The 22,500-nt window shown below is 36.4% G+C and overlaps 3 protein-coding genes across 8 annotated transcripts in view; 2 read left to right on the forward strand and 1 right to left on the reverse strand.

Annotated features, from left to right (window-relative positions):
* Nucleotides 1–8,168, forward strand: part of pfkfb2a (6-phosphofructo-2-kinase/fructose-2,6-biphosphatase 2a) — a 16,225-nt gene extending 8,057 nt beyond the window's left edge. For both annotated transcript variants that reach the window (XM_043230086.1, XM_043230087.1), the window contains exons 9-16: nucleotides 451–658; nucleotides 1,545–1,691; nucleotides 2,863–2,967; nucleotides 3,472–3,601; nucleotides 3,836–3,898; nucleotides 4,523–4,587; nucleotides 5,788–5,964; nucleotides 6,787–8,168. In XM_043230086.1, the coding sequence (XP_043086021.1) occupies nucleotides 451–658; nucleotides 1,545–1,691; nucleotides 2,863–2,967; nucleotides 3,472–3,601; nucleotides 3,836–3,898; nucleotides 4,523–4,587; nucleotides 5,788–5,964; nucleotides 6,787–6,840 (949 nt within the window). In that variant the 3' untranslated portion in view covers nucleotides 6,841–8,168. The remainder of the gene's footprint in view (nucleotides 1–450; nucleotides 659–1,544; nucleotides 1,692–2,862; nucleotides 2,968–3,471; nucleotides 3,602–3,835; nucleotides 3,899–4,522; nucleotides 4,588–5,787; nucleotides 5,965–6,786) is intronic.
* Nucleotides 8,169–10,022: 1,854 nt separating this feature from the next.
* On the forward strand, nucleotides 10,023–17,593 carry si:ch73-217n20.1 (complement receptor type 1). The gene is given in 14 exon segments (XM_043230092.1): nucleotides 10,023–10,216; nucleotides 10,882–11,085; nucleotides 11,169–11,265; nucleotides 11,446–11,519; nucleotides 11,805–11,990; nucleotides 12,729–12,858; nucleotides 12,860–12,914; nucleotides 13,016–13,034; nucleotides 13,327–13,515; nucleotides 13,674–13,767; nucleotides 15,665–15,874; nucleotides 16,139–16,212; nucleotides 16,327–16,506; nucleotides 17,204–17,593. Coding segments are annotated over 14 exon segments (1,746 nt in total). The 5' UTR covers nucleotides 10,023–10,164; the 3' UTR covers nucleotides 17,386–17,593.
* A 3,135-nt stretch (nucleotides 17,594–20,728) lies between these two features.
* The window catches only part of scube3 (signal peptide, CUB domain, EGF-like 3), a 94,452-nt gene continuing 92,680 nt past the window's right edge, over nucleotides 20,729–22,500 (reverse strand). For all 5 annotated transcript variants that reach the window (XM_043230321.1, XM_043230319.1, XM_043230320.1 and 2 more), the window contains one exon: nucleotides 20,729–22,500. This exon is cut by the window's right edge and continues 1,164 nt beyond it. The gene's annotated coding sequence lies outside the window, so the exon portion shown is untranslated.

Here is a 22,500-nt window from a genome sequence, read left to right on the forward strand (position 1 = left end):
AATGCACACACATTGTAATTTACAAATTAATTAATTACAAAGAGATATTAGAAACTTTTATCTTTTAGGAATAAATCTATAGTTTTAGCTACTTTTATCAGCTCTGTTGGCTGAGTTTTCAACTCTTTATTAACTGTAGGGTAAACGTTAAAAGCAGGGAAGGGACTGTTGAAGGCAACGAGGCCCAAGTTGCTCTTATGATTATGTAATGACGATTAATTATGTTTTTCTTTCAGTATGTGTTTTGCACACAGTTAAATGCAGGAAGGGTTCCTCTGGAGTCGCCTGTTAATTGTAGTGTGCTCAAGAGGACAATAGTGATAAAACACAACTGTGTGTGTGTGTGTGTGTGTGTGTGTGTGTGTGTGTGCGCTCTAAATCATTAGGCCACAAACACATGTAACTAAGGCATCCGTAAAGCTATTTCACGGTTGTTTTTTGGCCCTTCAGGGACCTGTCCTTCATCCAGGTGATCAACGTGGGCCAGCGTTTCCTGGTGAACCGCGTTCAGGATTACATCCAGAGCAAGATCGTCTACTACCTCATGAATATTCACGTCCAGAAGCACTCCATCTACCTGTGCCGCCACGGCGAGAGCCAGCACAACGTCCAGGGCAGCATCGGAGGAGATTCAGAGCTGTCCAGCAGAGGAAAACAGGTGCACTTCATGAGAGAGGCAACCAATACGGCTTATTAGGGTGCCGCTCGTAGATCGAAACGCCTCCCTGCATCATTTGTGCAACAAACCATCTGGTTTCTTACTCATTTTTTAGGAGCTGAGTCCATAAATTACGGTTGTTTTGCTCAAGCATGTATGCAGCATGCAAATATGATGCAGTTTTACCTTCGACAACCATTTCTAAGGTGTCAAATTACAATTAATTTTTTTTTATTCTAAGCCCATTTTTATGTGACTTATTTTGAAAACATTTTAAAAAAAATTCCACGAAGTTATACATTTTGATGACTTCATCAAAAATTCATCTTTAAAATAGAAGCTTTTGACTTTTTTATATATATATATATATATATATATATATATATATATATATATATTTGTATGTATGTGTGTGTATATATATATATATATATATATATATATATATATATATATATATATATATATATATATAATTTATTTATTTCATTATTTTTAATATTTTTTTAGTGTAACTAAATCTAGTAGAAATATTTTTACTATGATTCAAATCTTATAGAATTGTTCATATTTTTACAATTAATTTAGTTTTAGTTAGAAGAACATACAGTTGCAAATGAGAAATGCTGGCTTGGACACTGGAAAAAAAAATAATATTAAATAGTTTAATGTTGAAAAAACATGTATTTATTTATTCATACATACATTTTTTTTAGGTTTAAGTTAACCGTTAAAACATAAAACAGTTGTCTGCATTTGTTAATCGTGTTTTTTGTTATTGTAGCACATGTAAAACCACTTCCCAGCATGCTCTGGTCAGCCCTTTACCACAGGTGGGTGTGAAATATTTGCAAGGCTTGTTAAAGTCTTTCTCGCTCCGTGTTAGTTTTCTAAAGCCCTGCGTGGGTTCCTGGAAAACCAGAAGATCCCAGACCTGAAGGTGTGGACCAGTCAGCTCAGACGCACCATCCAGACGGCCGAGGAGCTGGGCGTCCCGTACGAGCAGTGGAAAATACTCAACGAGATCGACGCCGTGAGTCCCCGCCGCAGCAGCTTCTGGCCTTCATTACTGACCGTGATAAAACAGAGCTGTTTCCTGTTAACACGCAGTCACTCCATTTGAGTCAGATGTTTAATGGAGGTGTATCGCATTGAACCCATTTACCACAACAAAATTAATTCGGCTATATAATTGGAAAAACCTTGCCACGAGTGCGATAAAAGTCGGTGCGTAATGCTTTAAAAGGACCTTGCTCGAGATGTCCTCGCCTGCAGGACACCAGAGGTCGTGTCTTCATCAGATCGGAAGAAGTGTAGCGTTGTCATCGCCTGCTCAGCAATGGATGTGAATGGGTGCCGTCAGACTGAGTCACAATAATCCACGCCGGCCCGTGTCTTGAGAAGTGAAAAGCTGTGTGTTTGTGCTTTTTTTGCGTGTTTTTAACGTTAACTAAACGTTAATAATAAATAATTTTATTCATCGGGCATGAACGTGATTAAAAAAGTGAGCGAAGACATGCATTTTTATTTAATTCCGTTTAATCGCAAACAAATGCTAGTCATTAAACTTTAGTTACATCAAAAGATCCTGAAAAATAAAGCGTATCACCATTTCCACAAATACAGCCTCAATCAGCTATTTCAGAATCATTAATAATTGTAATGTCTCTAAACTTTAATTATAATAACAATTACAACTTTATTATAATATATCGTATAACTATAGTAAAGTTATATAACTATAGTAAAGTAAATTATACGTTACAGAATTATTATAATATATTGCATTAAATTAAATGTGCTAAATATATATTTAATAATAAGTACTGGGGTGTACTTTATTTTCCTTCTTTTTTTGTCTCTAGCTGATCACATGATTTTTATGTGTTATTATGGACTTAATTATGGATTGGTTTCTTACAAGCACGCATCTTTTCACTCCTCAAGACGTCAACTGATGGACCGGAGTGGTGTGTATTATTGTGATGTTTCGGCTCTCGTTCTGACGGCACCCATTCGCTGCAGAGCATCATCGTTGGTGAGACTGCGACGTGATGCTGCCTTTCTCCTAATCTGACGAAGGATAATATTCATGAACTATTCCTTTTAGAAGAAGAAACGAAACCAGATTGCGTCGTGGCGGTCGACGATGGAGGAACATTCGTGCGTCGTTATTTTTAATGCGTGTTTGTGTTTTGTATCAGGGCATCTGTGAGGAAATGACATATGAAAAGATAAAAGAAACGTACCCAGATGAATATTCTCTCAGAGACCAGGACAAATACCATTACAGATACCCGGGAGGAGAGGTATGCTGTTATATGGTTATATCATGACCCTTTCTTGTTTTTTTTTTTTTTTTTTTTTTTGAATGATTCAGATTTAGACTGAATCACCTAAAAGAATCAACTCAAACGAATCCACTACCACTTTTTACTCACCCAGGCTGCATTTATTCAATCGTAAATACGATTAAAAAACCTGTAAAAGTGTAGAATATGACCACAATTTAAAATGAATGCGTTCTATTTGATTTATATTAAGAGGTTAATTTAATTTCTGTGATCAGATCTATTTTGAGCGTCGTTAGATCCTTCAGAAATGATTCTCATATTCTGCTCAAGAAACATTTCTCATTACCGTCAACGTTAAAAGCGGTTGCGCTGCTGAATGTTTTCGAGGAAGCCATGATACGTTTTATTATAGGACTCTATACGGCATCTGTTTGAAATAGAAGTCTTCTGGAACTTAGATTGAGGAAGTGAAAAGCGCTCCTATCTAGCAGTGAGTTTTGTCGTTTTCTCCTGCTGTAGTCCTATCAGGATCTGGTGCAGAGGCTGGAGCCGGTCATCATGGAGCTGGAGAGACAAGGCAATGTGCTGGTCGTCTGCCACCAGGCCGTCATGCGCTGTCTCCTCGCCTACTTCCTGGACAAGAGCGCTGGTACATCACACACACACACACACACACACACTCAAATCACATGAGCCCTCATGTGACTGATGAACATAATGAGATAATGATAACGAGTGTGTAGGCTTCTGACCGCCTCTGACGAGCTAAAAATGAAGCTGCTGATATTCCCGAGCGAAACCCTTCCATGCATCACCGCTTTGATTCGAATACGTGTTCATAATGTCAGCAAATCTCATGTTTTGGTGTGCTTGTGTCGTATAGATGATTTGCCGTATCTGAAGTGCCCCCTCCATGTGGTCCTGAAACTCACCCCAGTGGCGTACGGTACGTGTTTTTCCATTCACTTAGGCCCATCCTGAAGAGCCATATTTTTTCAGGGTTAATATAATAAAAATTAAATATGTAATATTTAAATGTATTATTTATATATATTTATTATTTTTAAATGTAAAATTTATATATATATATATATATATATATATATATATATATATATATATATATATATATATATATATATATATATATATATATATATATATATATATATATACACACACATATAATTTATATTTTTTATATTATTTATTTCAAGTAGAATTATTTATATATTTAAATTAGACAAAATGTAAAATCAAATTAAAATGTTTAAATATATATTTAATAAAAAGCATTAAAGTGTTGCTTTTTGATCTGAACAATTTCTTTAAATATCACATATGCACGGTACAGTCGGAGTGATATCATAATCGGCTGATAACGGCTTTAAAAGTCATTATGCTGATATTTCTTGCTTCTTCTTGATATTTAAAACAAAGATTTGACTGTAAGCCGTAGATAAGCACTAAAATATATACGCAAAATGTACTAGGCAATTACAGGTTTTCATATTATTTTTTATGTTTACTAGTGTATTTTTTTTTAATACTGCTTCGTTTTCTTTGACAGGCTGTAAAGTCGACATGTTTGACCTGAAGGTAGAAGCGGTAAACACACACCGGGACAGACCACTCGTAAGGAGAAACATAACCCATCCCATGTTCTTACTAGCAAGCATTTAGCAGCGTGCCGTTTCTCATCTTTAGGGAAATGTTTCTGATTAAACTGTAAATAAGTCCTCAGACATCTTACAAGTTCATTTGCGAAGAACGATTGAGGAATGCGTGTGCGGTTATGATATTTTTGGAGTCCCCTGCATGCTGGGATCTCGCGGCCTGTCCAACCCAAACAGCCCGAGTGAATCAGCCTCGAAGGACGACCTCTTGAACTCTTTTAACAGAGCGCTCTGTGTTTCAGCGCTGTTCTGGCGTACGGCTCGATGTTGTTTTGGTCGAGCACTCTTAGGATGAGATCAGCGTCTTCAGTCGGGGGAGCTTTAATTTTATGTGCATCAACATGTTTAGTTTACGTTTGTATTTTTAAAGAGCTTGTGTAACACGGAAAACGGAAGCTTTTTCCCTTAGAACTACAAAAAAAGTCACCGATGATTGACTTAAACAGCTCATGCAAAATATAACTGGGTTGCTTTTTACTGAAGACCTTTTGCGTAATGAAAGTAGTTTTAATGCATGAATTATGCCTCATAATTCGTTGTGTGATCCCATGAATAATTGTAACCACAGTTATAATACATTAATTAATTATCTGCTCGTTTAGAAAGAATAATGCATCATCAAACAACGCGTCTATCGAACCTTCAAATATTATAATGCATTGGTTCAGTTATTTATGAAAGGTTATAATGCATTGCCAAGTACGTTATGTTAAGTTTATAATGCATTATACATGCTTGACTGTTATCTGTAATTTCATATTTTCCGTTTAATTGTCCTGCAATTCGATTTATTAATGTGCTGTTTTGAGACGGGTTATGATTAGTTAAGTTAATGATATCAAAACACATTAAGAGTTTATTTATAAATAACTGATCATGAAATTTTTTTTAAATAGCAACATAAAATAAAAATCTGCAAAATATAAAAATAATCGTAGAAATAACAAAAAATACGTATTGGTTTTGGGGTTTTTTTTTTTTTTTTTTTTTTTTTTACATCCGAAGCTGTTAGCCAATCACAGCAGGTGTTATTTGCATGCAGAAATCAGTTTCATAGCGAGGCTCCGAGAGAACGCGGGAATAGTTTTGAAGAGCTGCATTGTGATGCAAGAAACACGGCTTTTCTTCTGTACCTGATTCTACCTTTGTGTGTTCTCAGGGAAGCTCCAGGCAGGAAGTCCCGCCCACTCTGCTGAGGAGGAACAGCTTCACGCCGCTGTCCAGTCAGGATCAAGTCAAGCGGCCCCGCCTCTTCAGCGTGGGTGATCCGCCCCTCTTAGCAAGCCTTCCTGCCTTATCAGCCTCGCAGTTCCCCGAGGAGCTGAGCGAGAGCCCGGTCAGTTCTGAGCTCTTAATGTGATTTACAGCCCTGAAACACACACTGATCCTACAAAACAAAGAACAGACACAGTTCTGACCTGAATACCGATGCATATTCGATTGAAAGATTTAAAGGAATAGTAAAATTGTCCTCATTTGCTCTCACCGGAGTACCTCCAAACCTGTATGAATTTCTTCGGAAGATATTTTGAAGAAAATTTGTAACCGGGCTACCGACTTCTGCTTAATTCTACTCAGCCGTTAATTAAATGAATAATTAATATGCGTGTCAAATCGGCATATTAGAATGATTTCTGAAGGATCATGTGACGCTGAAGATTAAAGTAACTATGCAAAAAAATTTCACTTTAAAAATCGAAGGAATAAACGACATTTTAAAATATATTCAAATAGAAAAGAGCTATTTTAAATCGTAAAAAACACTACTTTTTTACTGTATTATGGAACAAATAAATGCAAAAGAGACACGTTTTTAAAAAAATATTATAAATCTTAACGTTCGAGAACTTTGGCTGGTAGTGTGTATTTTATTTTTAGTAAAGTGACAGTAAAGACGTTTATAATGTTACAAAAGCTGTTCTGTTTAATTTGCTATTCATCAACCAATCCTAAAAAATCATCCACAAAAATATGAACGCTGTTGTTTGTTGTGCTGCTTAATATTTGTTTTGGAAACTATGATGGATGAATAATATAATAATTAAAAAAAAGTCGAAATTTGTTCATTGTTTATCGATTGACAGCACAAATGAACAAACCTAGTGTATGAATCACTCTATTATTATTAATGTTGTAACCTTTATGCTCTGTCTTGCAGGAAAGGCTGAACAGCTTCGCCCCGTCAGACTCGAAAGACGGCGTCCAAGAGTGACGCCCGTCAGCGATTAATAGTTTTCTCCAGACATGAGTCAGCTGTGGACGCCCGCTCCGAGTCCGCACACGTCACCGCTGCTTTATGTAACGCTAACGGCTCCGGAGACGCCTCCGTCCGCTCTCCTCAACCCTCGTCCGTCCGCAAGCGATCGCAAGTACGGTAAAATCACGACTTTTATCACAAGTTGGGCGGATCGACAGCTCGCGGAACCAATTGGAGCGCAGATGAGCTGACTGAGTGGGCGTGGCTTGTGCCAGTTAAGCCGATTAGAATATTTAAAGAGACAGCGCACCGAAGTAAGAAAGAAGGGAACGTCGAAGCACTCGTTTTGATTGCCGTGACATCTGTTTAGCGCTCTTTTAATCATCCTGATTGACTCGGGACAAATTTATTTGGATGTTGTGTAAATATTTGTACGATTTTAGACGTTAATTGTCTGCGTCTTATTTTCTCATGTATTTACAATTTACATTCTGGCTTTGATTGTTGCGCAGAATGTCGTACTGAGTTCAACGAATGTCTTGCGGTTGTGTGATGTCACGGGTCATGTGACAGCAGAAAAGTTTGTGAAATTTATTATGCCGTTTTTTTTTGACTGTTTAGTATATTTTGGACGGGAACATCAGGGTAGTTCTTAAAAATAACCTTCATTTGTTAAAAAAAAGTCAAACTCGAGAAAACTCAAGTCAGTCTTTAACTGTTCAGTCCTTTCATTGTTTTCATCTTAAAGCATACGCACAAAATCATTATAGAGTTGTCTTCGGATGTGCAGGAACGTTTAATGCTACTGAGAATAGTTATTTTAGTTCTTATCATTTAGATTATCTTTCATTTTAAAACGTTATTTATGCATGCTTTTAGCGTGCATCAGTTCTGGAAGGGTGTTTTTTAAATGCTATTTTAAAGCGTTTTTAATTTAAATTTGAGTTGGAGTACGTTGAATGTAAAGAAGATATTTCTGTCCATCAGAAGCTGCATTGCTGTTGCTTCTTGCAGCTTGTTATTCCATTCGAATGCAGACACGAGTGTGATTTGCATGATGGGATATATAAGATCTGTAAGTGCCTTTGCTTCGTAACCAAAGCTTAACCAAAACAAAGCCTAAAAAACATGGCAGATCTCTGAGAGTGCAGATTGGTCCAAACACACGTCTATCTCTGAGCCTACTCATTTAGATTTAATGCAGTGTGTTATAGGACATACGTTCTGGTTTCATTGCATCACAATATCTGTAGCACTGTTATAGTTATGACTAAATATATATGTCATGCTAATCTATTGATAAACATTTTGTGTTCTAATAAAATCTGTCTGTGATGCAAGGACAATTTCTTGGGACATTATCATTTAAATTGCAACCAAACGTATTTATATATATATATATATATATATATATATATATATATATATATATATATATATATATATATATATATATATATATATATATACATATATATATATATATATATATATATATATATATATATACACACACACACATATATATATATATATATATATATATATATATATATATATATATATATATATATATATATATATATATATATACACACACATATATATATATATATATATATATATATATATATATATATATATATATATATATATATATATATATATATATATATATATATATATATATATATATATATATATATATATATATATATATATATATATATATATATATATATTTATGTAGCCAATCACTGAAGAAGAAAGTTTATTTTATTGGTTTTGTTAACATTTATTTTGGTGTTTTTCCAGAAGGAAAACATTATTTTATTGGGTGTTTTTTCCCTTTCTTTTTTTTTTTCTTCGCTGTGGTTGATGGCTGGATGAAGCTATGGAATAATTTATGTTTTAATTTCCTTCGTAGTGGCCACAGCCACACAGGCCTGCCAGGATGTAGAAAGGGAGGGCACTTTGAGCATCACAGCCACAACATCGGACAGTTGTTCCCACAGCTCCGGGAAAATAAGTAATGTTTCCTTTTTTGGTAGAAGATTTGTAGCTTGTCCTCGGATAAGTTTAAGCGAGTCGCTGCTATTGTTAATAGTTGTTAATGCTATGTATAAAAAGTGATAAATGGGAGGAAAATAAATATTATCATTTAGTTTTCATCTGTTCTCTGATTAGAGGATTCTTGAGAAAATCATTCCAGTTTGTCATTTCCTGCTATTTTGATCCAATCGTGTTCTTGGCAGAACGGCGGCAAAATAAATCAAGTTGTGGCACATTTTGTCCCCAAAGTGAGCTCATGAAGATAGAAAGGACCATCATGTATTTAAATGGCACTCCACCCAAACAGATGGAGCACCGTTTACGTCTTTCTTGAGGTTGGAGTGTGAGTGTTTTGACCCGTCTTACTGGCCTGACCTCAAAAGCCTGCTTGCCTTATCTCTATCGCGGGGATTATTATTATAACAACCGACATATCAGACGTTTTGGGGAGACTGGGAAAAAATGTTGTGCCTCGTTCAAGGATGACGCCGAGAGAAATCTTGTGTTTTCCGAGATCAGATCTGTGAATCAAAAACGTGTCTCAAGGATGACAAACAATTGCATAAATGTTTAGGCTGTTGCAAGTGAAATAAAACTTCCCTTTATCGTTTTAAAACTATATATTGGCTCATTACTCCTAGTATCATGTAACGTCTTGTCTGTGGAGATAAAATATATGACTTGGAGTATGAAGGAGTGAGGAGCATGTATGAGCTTGCTTTAATGATATGTTGCAAAACTACTGTTTTGAACTACAGTGACTGCCATCACGGAAAAGCAAAGTATTTCAATAAAATACCTATGTCTTCTATATTTAGTGTCAGTGAAACCTTCATATAATGCGCTTTAAGCTAACTATCTCTCTCTCTTGTCATGTATATGACTAAAATATATACTATAATAGGTATGCTTAATATATCACCAGAGAAATGTAATAATATTGGCCGCTAGTCACTACTGGATTAACAATTAAAACGGTAATTAAAAATAGCTGCTAGTAACATAATAGTCTACTAAGCTAGTTAAGCTAGCCTGCGCTCCCTCACAGAAAGAGCGTTGTTTTTGACGGCAATTCCCTATATTTTGATAGGATTTGAACTATTTATTGTCATTTTGCGAGAGCTGTAGTAGTGTTTCTGTGGGTTAGACTAAAAAAACGAAGGCAGGCGGAGCTCGTGACGACAACGGGTTTCTGTAATAAGCGTTTGTTTTTTTTTGCGCGAAACGCAGTTGCTTTATTTGTTTTGGTGACTGACTCCTTCGCCTCACCCGCAGCTGTCGGTGAATATGGCGCTTGTTTGGGGGAATATACTCGTACTTGTGTTCGCGCACTTTGTCGGTGAGTAACTACTAAAAAGTAGCCTTAGACGCCTTGCTCGATGTGGCGCGTCGCGTCTTCATTTGACGCTCTGCATCGCTATCCCAGCCACTTTATTAATGGAAGTACGCACATTATGTTTGAGTTATACTATTCGTTTTACTGCTTGTGTGTTTTTAAATAAGTTTAACCAGCCCAACGTGTAGTTTGATTGGCACTTGTATAAACTAGTTATGTGATAATTGCCAGGCTGGGTCAGGTGATTCAAGGTTTAATCTTCATTACTAAGCATTTGACAATATTCAGTGCTATTGGAAGATGCAAAATGCATGCAGTTAAAGGTTAAGTTCATATAAGCTATAAGTCTGAGAGGTGGAGTTGTTTTCTTGAGCATACCTTGGAGATTTTTTCCGTAAGCCACATGTTTAAAATAGATTATCTTGGATCCTGGATCATCTTCTGGTCATAGGTACTGCATTACATACATACTCAATGGCTAATTCTCCTTTTCGCATGCTATCTTTAGCATCATATTGATATTGAAGTGATTTCATAGCAAGCATATGTTTTTTGTTTTTTTTTGTTTGACCGCCAACGCGCTTGATAATGAACAAAAAATGCTGAAGAAAATGTTTTAACTGCTTTGTCGTTTGCATTGAGTTTTGCTCTGAAACTGTCAATTTCAGCGTCTCAGGCGCTTTCCCCTCAATGTGGGAAACCGAGAAAATATCCAGACAAGCACCTGTCAAAAACCTATATGCAAAGAGTACAGTTCAATCAAGGAAATATAGTGAAGTATGCCTGTCCCTTGGGCTACACACTTTCAGAAGGAAGCCCCTTATCAAAGTGTGTGGAAGGAAAATGGACAGACTTGGACATGAAATGCAAAAGTAAGATGCATCTATTTCTAAAATATCTCTTTCACTCAAACGTTGAACTCCACGTCTTAAAAAGTTCTCCTTTATCCCCTCAGAGAAGAAGTGCAATGCCTTGGCTGACATCGAGAATGGGCGATACAATCAAGAAGGGCAATTTTTCGGCGATAAAGCCTTTGCTGTGTGTAAAGAAGGGTATTTGAATTGTTTTCTTTAAGTCTGCAGTCCATAAATTGGTGAAAACATGGTTTGTTGATCATAAATAGAAAAGGTAGATTAAGTGTAGAGTTGCTATTCTTTTTGACTCGTGTTTTAGATCCTCCCTTTGTTGAGGTTAATGCCTTTTTTGCTCATTGACATCATTTTCTCGTGCAGATATGTTTTGAAAGGAGAAAGAGTCCGCGTGTGCACGGAAAAAGGTTGGGGTGGGGAGAGCCCCATCTGCGACGGTGAGTTTAATCCTTCGTCATGTTAATAACATCACAAAGATTTACGTTTCTGAATGTCCCGCTCATACTGGGAAGATGTGTAATGCAGCATTGGTTTTAAAGGACTCTTACAGTGTATTAGATGTAAGGGGATTGTAAGGGAGCAACCTCTAAAGGTCGGTTTGCCGAGATTTGTAGGAAACAAACGGGCTGTGCTGCTTAATGTTGCCCTCTCGTGGTGGATTCTTGTAATTGATCATCAGAAGTCGTTTTTTGGAAGTAATTGTTTTCTTCCTTCTGGTTTAGTGTCAAAGATCATCTGTTCGGCACCTGTTGTGGCAAACAGACAGATGCATTTTGGAGAAAGGACACAGTACGCACCTGAAGATACTGTAAACATCGTCTGCAGTGAGGGATTTGAGATGATTGGCTCGCCACAGGTCACGTGTGGACCGGACGGACAATGGCAGGCCTTGCCTGAGTGCTCGAAAGGTATTTTATGTTGTTTTCACACTTGGTTTGAACCTGATTTCAGCTCCACTTCTTTCCACCAGTGCTCCATTTCAACAGACGCAAAGAGTTAATGCTGCTCGCTAGAAGCAGTTTCTTGCACTGAACTTCTGACTCTACTTCTAACTGATAATCGAATGATTTTAACATCGGATAGATGTTCAGTTTTGGCTTGAATTGAAAACTGTTTTTATACCAAAATCCAGCATTGGGTTCAGTTAAAGTTTTTACACTGGACAGGCGTTGAGTCCAGAGTCCAGTTTGAAGGGAAAATCGAGTTTTTGTTAGAAATGAGAAAGTTGGTTGACATCAAAACTCAACATTTGCTCGATGTCAAATGTTAATATTGTGGAGATATCATATTTTGCTTAGAAAAAAAAATCATCTTTCACCATTTAAAGATATAAGATATATAACTAAGTTCTGGTTAGAAATAAAAAAAAATGGTTAATTTAAAAATTAAACCATTGGACAAAAAAAAGATTTTTGGTTGGAAATTAAAATTAGGTTGCCATCAAGTAAACATGAACCCAATTTTAATTTCCAACCAAAAATCAATTTTCTGGTTTAAAATCAACCATTTATTTTTCCAACAAGTGATGGACATTGTATTTTGGTTCAAGAAAAAAAGAAGTTGCACGCTTCAGATAAGATTGCTCAGTTTGGTTTTCACCGCACATAAAAGAAATAAGACTATCTTCTACTCCCGTCCTTTATCAGTGATCACATGTTCGGCACCTGCTGTGGCAAACGGGGGGATAAGACTTGGATCTGGGGTGTACAGACACACAGACACAGTGGACGTCACCTGCAGTGAGGGATTTGAGCTGATTGGCCGAGAACAGGTCACGTGGAGCAGATGGCCAATGGCAAGGCTTGCCTGAGTGTCGCCCAAAAGGATTTCAGGTACTGGTGCTTTAAAGTCTCTGTGTGTCCATATATTTCGTTTTTAGCTTTTAACGACTATTTCTTATTCTTTCTATAACCTTTATTTGATCTTTTTTCAGTTGTACTTTTCTTTAGCCTGTGAATGTGAAATGGAAATGTTCTTGTTTCTGTTATTCGCATTTTATTTATTTATTTTCATGTCTAAATGAAAAAACTAAAATTTAAGATGAATTCTTTTCATTTTTTTTTTTTTGTACTTCCAATATTAAACAAAAAAACTAATAAACGAACGATACACAGATTATTATCAACTTAGAAATGCCAAGAACATGTTCACAAACTAATTCAGGATCTTTAAAACCTTGAATGTCGCATAAAAACCGATAAGCAGCAAATAAAATTCATATCTTCTACTCCCGTCCTTTATCAGTGATCACATGTTCGGCACCTTCTGTGGCAAACGGGGGGATAAGACTTGGATCTGGGGTGTACAGACACACAGACACAGTGGACGTCACCTGCAGTGAGGGATTTGAGCTGATTGGCCGAGAACAGGTCACGTGTGGAGCAGACGGCCAATGGCAGGCCTTGCCTGAGTGTCGCCCGAAAAGGATTTCAGGTACATTTAAAAGCCTGTGTATTCTGTGTGTGATGCAGTGTATATATATATATATATATATATATATATATATATATATATATATATATATATATATATATACACTCAGAAATAAAGATGGTACTTTGCGTATTGAATACAGCTTGGTTCTCTCGCAGGGAATTGTGGTCCAGCTCCATCGCACCCTAACGCTTTCCCCAGCTACTGCAGAGAGTATCTGTCGATGTGCAGTGTAGGGTACAGCCGGAGGAGGTAGACTCGCTGCCTGAACTTCCGTGGACTTGCAGCTTCATGTGAAAGTACGCCAGGCTTTCTTCCTTGGCTTCATTGGCTTTCTATATTGAAGAATATAGAAGATCCTTATTAGTCGTAGAGAGAGCAAACCATACACTTGTGGTTATTATTTTATTTAGTATTCGTTTAATTGAATGATATATTCATTTATTACATACGTGACCCTGGACCACAAAACCAGTCATAATTCAGGATTCGTGGATGATCTGAAAGCTGAATAAATAAGCTTTCTATTGATATATGGTTTTGTAACATCGGTATTTGGCTGAGATGCAACTGTGATGAAAATCTGAAATATGAGGGTTGAGATTTGAGGAATTCGCCTTAATTTAGGGCTTATTTTAGACACATTTAAAGTTAGAAATGTACTAATTATCTTAATTGAACGTGATTTTTACCCAGTATCCTAGCGATTTCGGCATGAAAAAAAAGATTGGTAATTTAGACCCATAAAATGTTTCATGACTGTTTTTTTGGTCCAGGGTCAAATATAATTTCATAACTAATTAATTTTTATTATATTGTTATTTTCCTTGCTCTTGCACTGCACACTTTTTGTCTTCAGTATTTTTATCTTGTTTTTCAGTACAAAAAATTCTGGATCCAAGGTATATTTACTTAAAAATACATTTAATTTTTTTTTTTTTTTTAAGAAAATATTAAGTGATTTTGCTCCTCAAGCAAATGTATTTTGATTTGAGAATGTTAACGCTGTGTCTCAAATTATTATGAAAGTAACATATCGGTAAGATTTCATTTAAATAAATATTCTGGTTGTAGTTATTTTCGAAGAACATGTTTGGTTTATTTCTCGTGTTTTAAGAGAACAATTGCTATAAATTGCAAAAACTGAAACCGAACAGCACAGTTGTTTGTAATGGGCTTAGAATTACATGAAGACTCATATCAAACAGTTTTTTTTTTCACGGGCGTCCTGCTACATTCGCTAGTTCTGGATGTTTGGTGAATGGCCGTCCTGTTGGGACGCTTGGTCCCTGACCGTGTTAAAATGACCTCGGCAAGATACGGGGAGATCCTAACAGACCGTTTTCTGCTATGGAGTAGAAACCCCTGATTTAAAAAAAAAATGGATTGCTATTGACCTAGAAAGACAAAGTCATGGTGTGCCCACCGTCGTCCTCTGACTTCAATCCTTAAAATGAAGATCTGTGAGGGTGGGTGGCAGCATAAACGGCTATCCTCAAACCAAATACTGCCAGAAAATAAGTTCAGTAGAGCTTTCACACATCTGCGGGTTCCTCAGCAGCGCAAGTCGTTATAATTGGATTGACTAGAAGAGCAGTGAATGGAAGAGTACCACAAATATATATATATTATTATATATTATTATTATTTATTTATATATATATATATATATATATATATATATATATATATATATATATATATATATATATATATATATTCAAAAAGGTAAAAAATGACTGACAGATGTGGAATTGGCCGACGCTCCCATAGACGCTGCATTAGAAACACCCGAACTATTTTTTACGTCTATGTGCATATAATAACTTGAACTGTCTTTTTTCGTGAATGATGCATATGTGACAGATTTCAGACAATATATGTTGTGTTTTTTTTTTTTGTTTTGAAATGATCGGTTCTTTCGCACGTGACAACATTTTCATTGTAAAATAACGTTGAGGATAAAATGAATTCTTAATCATACTGACTGATTTACAAAAATGGCATATGCATAATCATCTGGGGCACAGTTTGGTTGTACTGGAAAACAAGACAAACCTACTGAAGATGAAAATCATTTTTGAAGTGTGCTGCTGTTTGATCGTATGGTTTTTGTGGTTTTAGGGGGTTATTTGTTGTGTAGAGGTTAAGATAAGAGAGAATGTCTGAAGCGGTCTTTTTTCCCCTCCATACACTTTGATGAAATAACACTGCAGGTCGTGATGTGTTGGAGCAATCTAACACTTAGTTTTTCATCAAAAGGGAAGAAATGTGGATCCGCTGGAGAGCTTTCCTACGGCCAGTTCAAGTACACGGGCGTTTCTTTTGGAGATTCAGCTACGGCCGTCTGTGAGGATGGGTGAGACACAGCTTCTGTTTCTAGACGCCGATGGCTTCGTTTCTTCGTCAGGAGAGAGGCGGCCGTCAGAATGAGAGCTGATAAATGCGATCCGCTCCAGTCCATCATCTTGAGTAGTCCCGGATTTGTTTCTTCACGGGATATTAATAGTTGGATTGGAGTTGTTCGGTCTGGGGAACCGAAATGTTTCTTCTGTGAAAACCTAAAAATGCTGGTGTCGTGTTTGCAGGCATTCATCCACCTTGTTTTTATGGCTCTCGTTAGGTATGAGCTGATAGGCTCTGAGGTGCGGACGTGCAGAGATGGAGGCTGGGACGGAAGGAACCCCGTGTGTGAACGTACGACTGTTTCCTGATTCTTGTTCCCGTTTTTTTTTTTTTATCATACAGCTTACTTACTGCACCGCAGCCTACGTCTGTCTCAGTGATGCATGATGTACGTGTGTTTTGCAGCCGTGCACTGTCCTCCGCCTCCAGAGGTCAAGGACGCGGACCTCTATGAACCCGTCTACGACCACGTTCCCTTCGGTCATGTGTTGACCTATCAGTGCCGTACTGGGGCTCTGATTGGTCAAAAAGAGATTTACTGCACCAAGAGCGGCACCTGGAGCGCTCCTCCTCCTCAGTGCAAAGGTACGCGTGTAACGTAATATTGACCGCCTCAGCCTCGTGCACGCCGTGATGACTACGGCGTGCGTTTTTCGAGATGTTTAGCGATTTTTACGGGCAATGAGCCGAGCGATCGTGCAAATCCAATCGAGAGCCACCTTTGCTGAATACAAGTGTCGATTTAAAAACTGATTTACATTATAATTTTAAAACTAGGAGTGTTTTTGTTACGATAAAGCATTGTACAACCCCCCCAAAGACGTGAAGGTCGGTTTGAGGATATACGGTATATGATTTACGGAGCTTCAAAATAAAGTTATTGTAGTTCTAGAAAAAATGCAAACACGCGTTACTCTCAAATTCTCTCAACGTGGGTTTCAGGAGAGCTATCAGTCAGTAAACGGGGGAAAAACGTAACTCCAGATATTTTCTTGTAAATTAAGGTTTGACTTGTTACTTGAAAAAAGTAATCTGATTACATTATTTTTGATGCATTACCCCAACACCGGTTAAGACTATCTACTGTACTCACTGTAACCTGAAGCTACTGTGCACAACGTTAATGCTGGCCACAATTTATAAAAAGCTCGTTGATTTGAACACGTTGGAGACATGTTTAGTTTACTTGTATTTGTACACTTTTATTTACTTACGCTCACCTAAATGAACAGTCGGACATGAATGCATGAATGAATTGCCGGTCTTTTTCTGTGCTTCTCAGATATTTTCTGTCTTACCCCACGTGTGCCGGGTGGATCCAGAATGAGGGGCCTTAGGGCGCTCTACAAACACAGGAACACCGTGACAATCGCCTGCAATCCTGGTCTAAGGCTCATTGGAGAGAGTTTTGTCACCTGTGGCCTAGATGGGAAATGGAATCCCAAACTCCCGAGATGCGTGTAGAAATCTGCACACGGAGCGATGAAACAAACACGTATTAAAGAAAGTAACAATACAGCTGGCTGTCTCAAAGTCATAATGAAGCTTATTTCTTTTCACTTTATTTCATTCAGATGAGCAGAACGCTATTTAGTATTTACCCAGACTATTTATTGTTGCGAAAGTAGAACTTTTCTTTTTAATTTTTATATATATATATATATATATATATATATATATATATATATATATATATATATATATATATATATATATTTTTTTTTTTTCTTTTACTTTACAGCATTCCAGCAGAACTGGCAGTAAGCAACTAATACAGAGAAATAAATTCAATAAAATCCATATATACTGTATGGCATGGATATTCCGTCTGTGATCAATTATGTTACTGTGCTTTACACTTATAATAAAAATGGTTATTGTTTGAATGTTTCAGTATTTCAATATATACGTCAAAAAAATACGTTGAGGCTTCGCGCATGCGCAGCTCTCTCGTTCTGAGGGGAAGAAGCGGGAACAGCGTTTTATACAAAGACGTATTTTTAAAGGTATGAAAAACTGCGTTAGTGCTTAATCTTACATAATGGAGTTGCTGGTTTGATAACATTAATGACATGTGATTGTAAACGATCCACGGAAGTAAGTTTATGACGGAAAACTTATTTTCGCGCTAAGTATTCTTTATGAATTTGCTTAGTTAAAAAAAAAAAAAAAAGATTAACGTCCTTGTTTTACTCTGGTACACTGTTAGAAAAAATCCTTATAAAACGGAAAGCTTGCTGGCAGAAAATTACCGGGTCATTTTGTGGTAAAATTACGGACGTTTCCTTCAATTTTTATTTTTTTAAAGAGCATTCTCTGTACCATTTATCTACTTCCGGTAATGGTTATACAGCAAATTATGAAATTTTGGCACACTGTTTCTTCTATAGAATTAACTAAAAATGTTTTACCTCAAAATCTGTATTTATAATATTGGTTTTATATATATCATCACTACCTTATGCTCAGATAGCTAATTTTATTTCTATTAAAAACAAACAATATATAATAAACATGGTACAATAAATGAAACGCGCACACAAACCAAACATTTTTATTGCAGGTAAATGCAATAGGTTTTGTATAACATGAAAATACAAGCACAAAACTGCAACACTGCAAAATAATTTTCAAAAACGCCAACAACATGCATACATTCAAGCAACATTAAAACAATGTCGTGTTTTAAATAGCTTTGTGTGCAATATTAGTGATGCACCGTCAAAACAATTAGCTCCATCAGTAAAATAAAGAAACCAAGTCAAATTAATTAAAAGAAAAACAAAATCAGGAATAAAAACAAAGCTGCAGCTAAATAAATAAACATACATAAATAAATACAAGCACCAAACCTTGAATACAAAATCATGGCTTCAGTGGGAGTTAGCCATTGAACAATGTGCAGAAAATGCTCGCTAAAGGTTTTTGTTTGTTTGTAAACAGTATATATGTACAATATTAGCGCTGCACTGTCCAAAAGTTGGTCTCTTTACTGTTTTGCTTTGGAGCTCAAGTCAAATTAAAAAAATTCAGGAATACAAACAGGGTTTTTTCAGGAATTTCGGCGGTCTTGGAGCATTTTGATGTTTTGTTCCCTTCATCTCAGCCTTTGACCAGGTTTTATTCTGAAAGAAATGAATACTAGTTTAACTTCACAAGCAAAGAAATTAATGACACTGAAAGATTAACACGCAGACAAGGTTTAGGATTTAACATCACCTAGATTTTTGGTGGTGTAAATTTATTCTGAAGCAATATTTTCAGTGCTCTATCAGCCTTTACATACTTAAATCTGCGTATTTAACTTTATAAAGGCCTAATTTTACAATGCATACGTGTTTTGATATTAAAACGTTGGATGCTGACATTTGAAATTATTTTAATAAAAAATGAATCCGTCTGTAGGTGGCAGCGAGTCACTGTTAATAAGCGAGTCGTAACGACTGAACCGATTCATTTAAACTGATTCATTCAGGAAGCAAAGCAGTACCGCGGCTGGGTTTGCAATGTTTTGTTGGCGAAATAGAGCAAAAACAGGCAATATGTTGTTGAATTAACTTGTTTATTGAACTGTAGGATATTAAAAAAATAAAATAAAATCTGAACTCGTTCACTAGACTTATTGTCTTGTAACATTACTAAAAAAAAAAAAACCTAAACGTTACCAATAGATACATTAGACTAATAAAAGCACTAAAATGTAACACAGTGGCATATATTCACATTATCTCCACAAATATCAATTAAATCTGAATCAAAATCACTGTGAGGACACGCAAAACGGACACGTTAACGGGTCTAGCACAGGTTGCGTTACATAAAATAAAGAAAGGAACAATAACTAAACCCAAAATGTAATATTTTACCTCAGGGTCGTTAATCTTTCTCCGGATGAAGTGATCCGCGTGTTGATGACGTTTGCTTCTCCCGCACGCGATTCGCGCCAAAAAATTTCACGCACCCACAATGAATTAATCTAATAAAACACTGAAATATAAGGGCACGGTCACATATATTCACATTATCTCTACAAATACCAATTACATCGAAACTGGAATGAAATCATTGCGTCGTTGTGCGAGGACACGCAAAACAGTAACGTTAAATTAAACTCAACGGGTCTCGACAAACTAATACGATGTAGCACCTAAATACAACATTGGCATCACTAAAGATTGTAAAGAACAAAAACTAAATCCTAAACTTACAATTTTTTTTACCTCAGAAGCGTTAAACTACTCCTTCCCCGGAAGCTGAATGAAGTTTTCTGTGTATTAATGGCGTCTGCTTTTCACGCACGCGGTTCGCGCCACAAGGCTCTTGCACCCACAATGCAATGCGTCATTAAAAATGATTGAAAAACACCTGTAAACTAAAAACACGGAAACTTCCTTTAGTTAAAAACAAGTTTTTACTGTATTTTTACAGATTTTTTTTTTTACAGTGTAGCTACCTTATGAATTATTTTTATGAATATCCTCGAAGCCATGCTATTCATTGCGTTTAACTGATCACGACCGAGTCTGTGCCTAATAACAACGAACTTGCATAAAGTAAAATAAAAACCACTATAGTCATGTTTAATGGTAGCGTGAAAAATATTTATGTAATTTTGTCATTTGTTCAGTTATATAAATCTGAATAAAAAGATTCCCGCCTAAATAAATTATTATGAAGTAGTGACAATATTTATATACTCTACTGCATTGTGGATACACTTACGTATTTTTTTACGTTTATTAAAACCTTTCATTTGTACGCTTCACTGACTTTTCCGTATGCATGTAAAGAAATCAAAATAGACGACTTTAAGAACACCAATTTCTTTCATTTAAAAAGACAATACAAAATCCAGACATTTTTTTTTTTTTACATGAGCATAAACAAATTTCAAGTGCAAATACCATTTCCCATTCCATGAAACATTGTGGCAAAGTAATGTTCTCTCTAACAAAGACACTTGGAAAAATGGGGAAAATAATAATAAAAAAGGCAAAAAAAAACAAACCAGCAACATGGATCGATCAAAACATTTAACATGGCTTGATATGGGTCTGGTAGAGCAAAGACAAAGGGGAAATTAAAAAAATAAAGCGACAGTCACAGACCGCCGATGACACTGACTAGTTAGAGTAGCTAATACTCTGCATTCCTTTTAGTGAACATTCAACACAACATTGACTACTTTGCCACAAACTTTTCATTTCATGGCAATTGTGGCTATTTCACATATGACCCATCCCTTTTATTCACGGAAATATCCAGCTTGCAGTGCTGCAACACGCGACGTGTTTAGTAGTAGGCGGTGATTTTGGTTTCTGCGATTGGGGCAACATTGACATTTGACTTCTTCTTGGGTTAATCCAAGCTTTTATTAATTTTTTTTTCTTCCTTTTTCTTTTTATTTCTATACTATCATATTTATACATTTAAACAATTATATTAGCGACCCATGTAATAGCTGACAAATGTACAAAATGCCTAAAAAGTCAATAACTGCTTCATAAAATAAACCTTGCGAATATCACACGCATCCCATTCTCTTTAGTTCTGGATTTTTTACGATATAGTCTTTAAGGGTTAACATTTTCGGTCCGTAACCAAAAAAATAAAATAAAATAAAAAATGAGGTGGGCCAACCATGTGTGTCTGTAAATGGATTAAACGTTAGTTAAAACGTTACGGTTAAATGAATTCGGCTCCATGGGGAAAGCAAAGTCGATACCGCAAAAATTATTTTTCCAGCACAGAAATAATCCCGAAAACCTTCTACGCAAGTATGTAAATGCAAAAAATATTTAGCTTGATTTTAAAGAGCTGCTGTCGTCTTGCATTCTGAGAATTGCGTTAACGTGAACTTTCAGGCGAACTACCTGAACGTAGGTAGCTTTCTGATTGAATTTCAAAAGTAACTACCCCCCTCCTTTAAGTCCCGAAGACGAATGCAACACGTTTATATACAACCGTGTGCTTGCAGCACATTGGCCGAGCGTTTGCATACTTGCATGGAGTACGTATCTGGCAATGAAGTTTAACGTTTGAATTGACCCTCTTTTGCGTCAGCCTTGGACCGGAAGATAACGGTAAATACAACGACTTGCGTTCGGACTTATCTCTCAGACTCCAATTAGTCTACGTTTATTTCATATTTACAATATACAAAAAAAAGAAAGAAAAGAGAACAGCAAACTACCATTTTGACCAGTCCTTTTCTGTTTACGTATCAAAGCCGGGTATGGTTTGACCTTCTGGTTTCTTTTCTCACTTTACGTGAAGGGCTTTACCTATGAACACATTCGTGAGGAACGCTAACGGGTTCACAAGCAATACAAGAAACACTCATAAAAAGACGACATCCACAGGTTTATCCTTTGCATTTCAGGCACTTCTCACCACGGTCCGGTGAAACCCAACCTCTGTAACCCCAACGCCGCCTCTCTTTGGGTCCTACGTAATGTGCAAAACGAATTCGAAACACTGCCGCTTCGACCTGAAATTTACTCGAGTCCATCCGCGTCAACCTGTGGTTTGCTGTTTATCAGTGATTCGCGTCTGCGTCATGAAAACATTACTTCCAGC

This window comes from Puntigrus tetrazona, unplaced genomic scaffold (assembly GCF_018831695.1).
Source record: "Puntigrus tetrazona isolate hp1 unplaced genomic scaffold, ASM1883169v1 S000000148, whole genome shotgun sequence".
Lineage (NCBI taxonomy): Eukaryota > Metazoa > Chordata > Actinopteri > Cypriniformes > Cyprinidae > Puntigrus > Puntigrus tetrazona.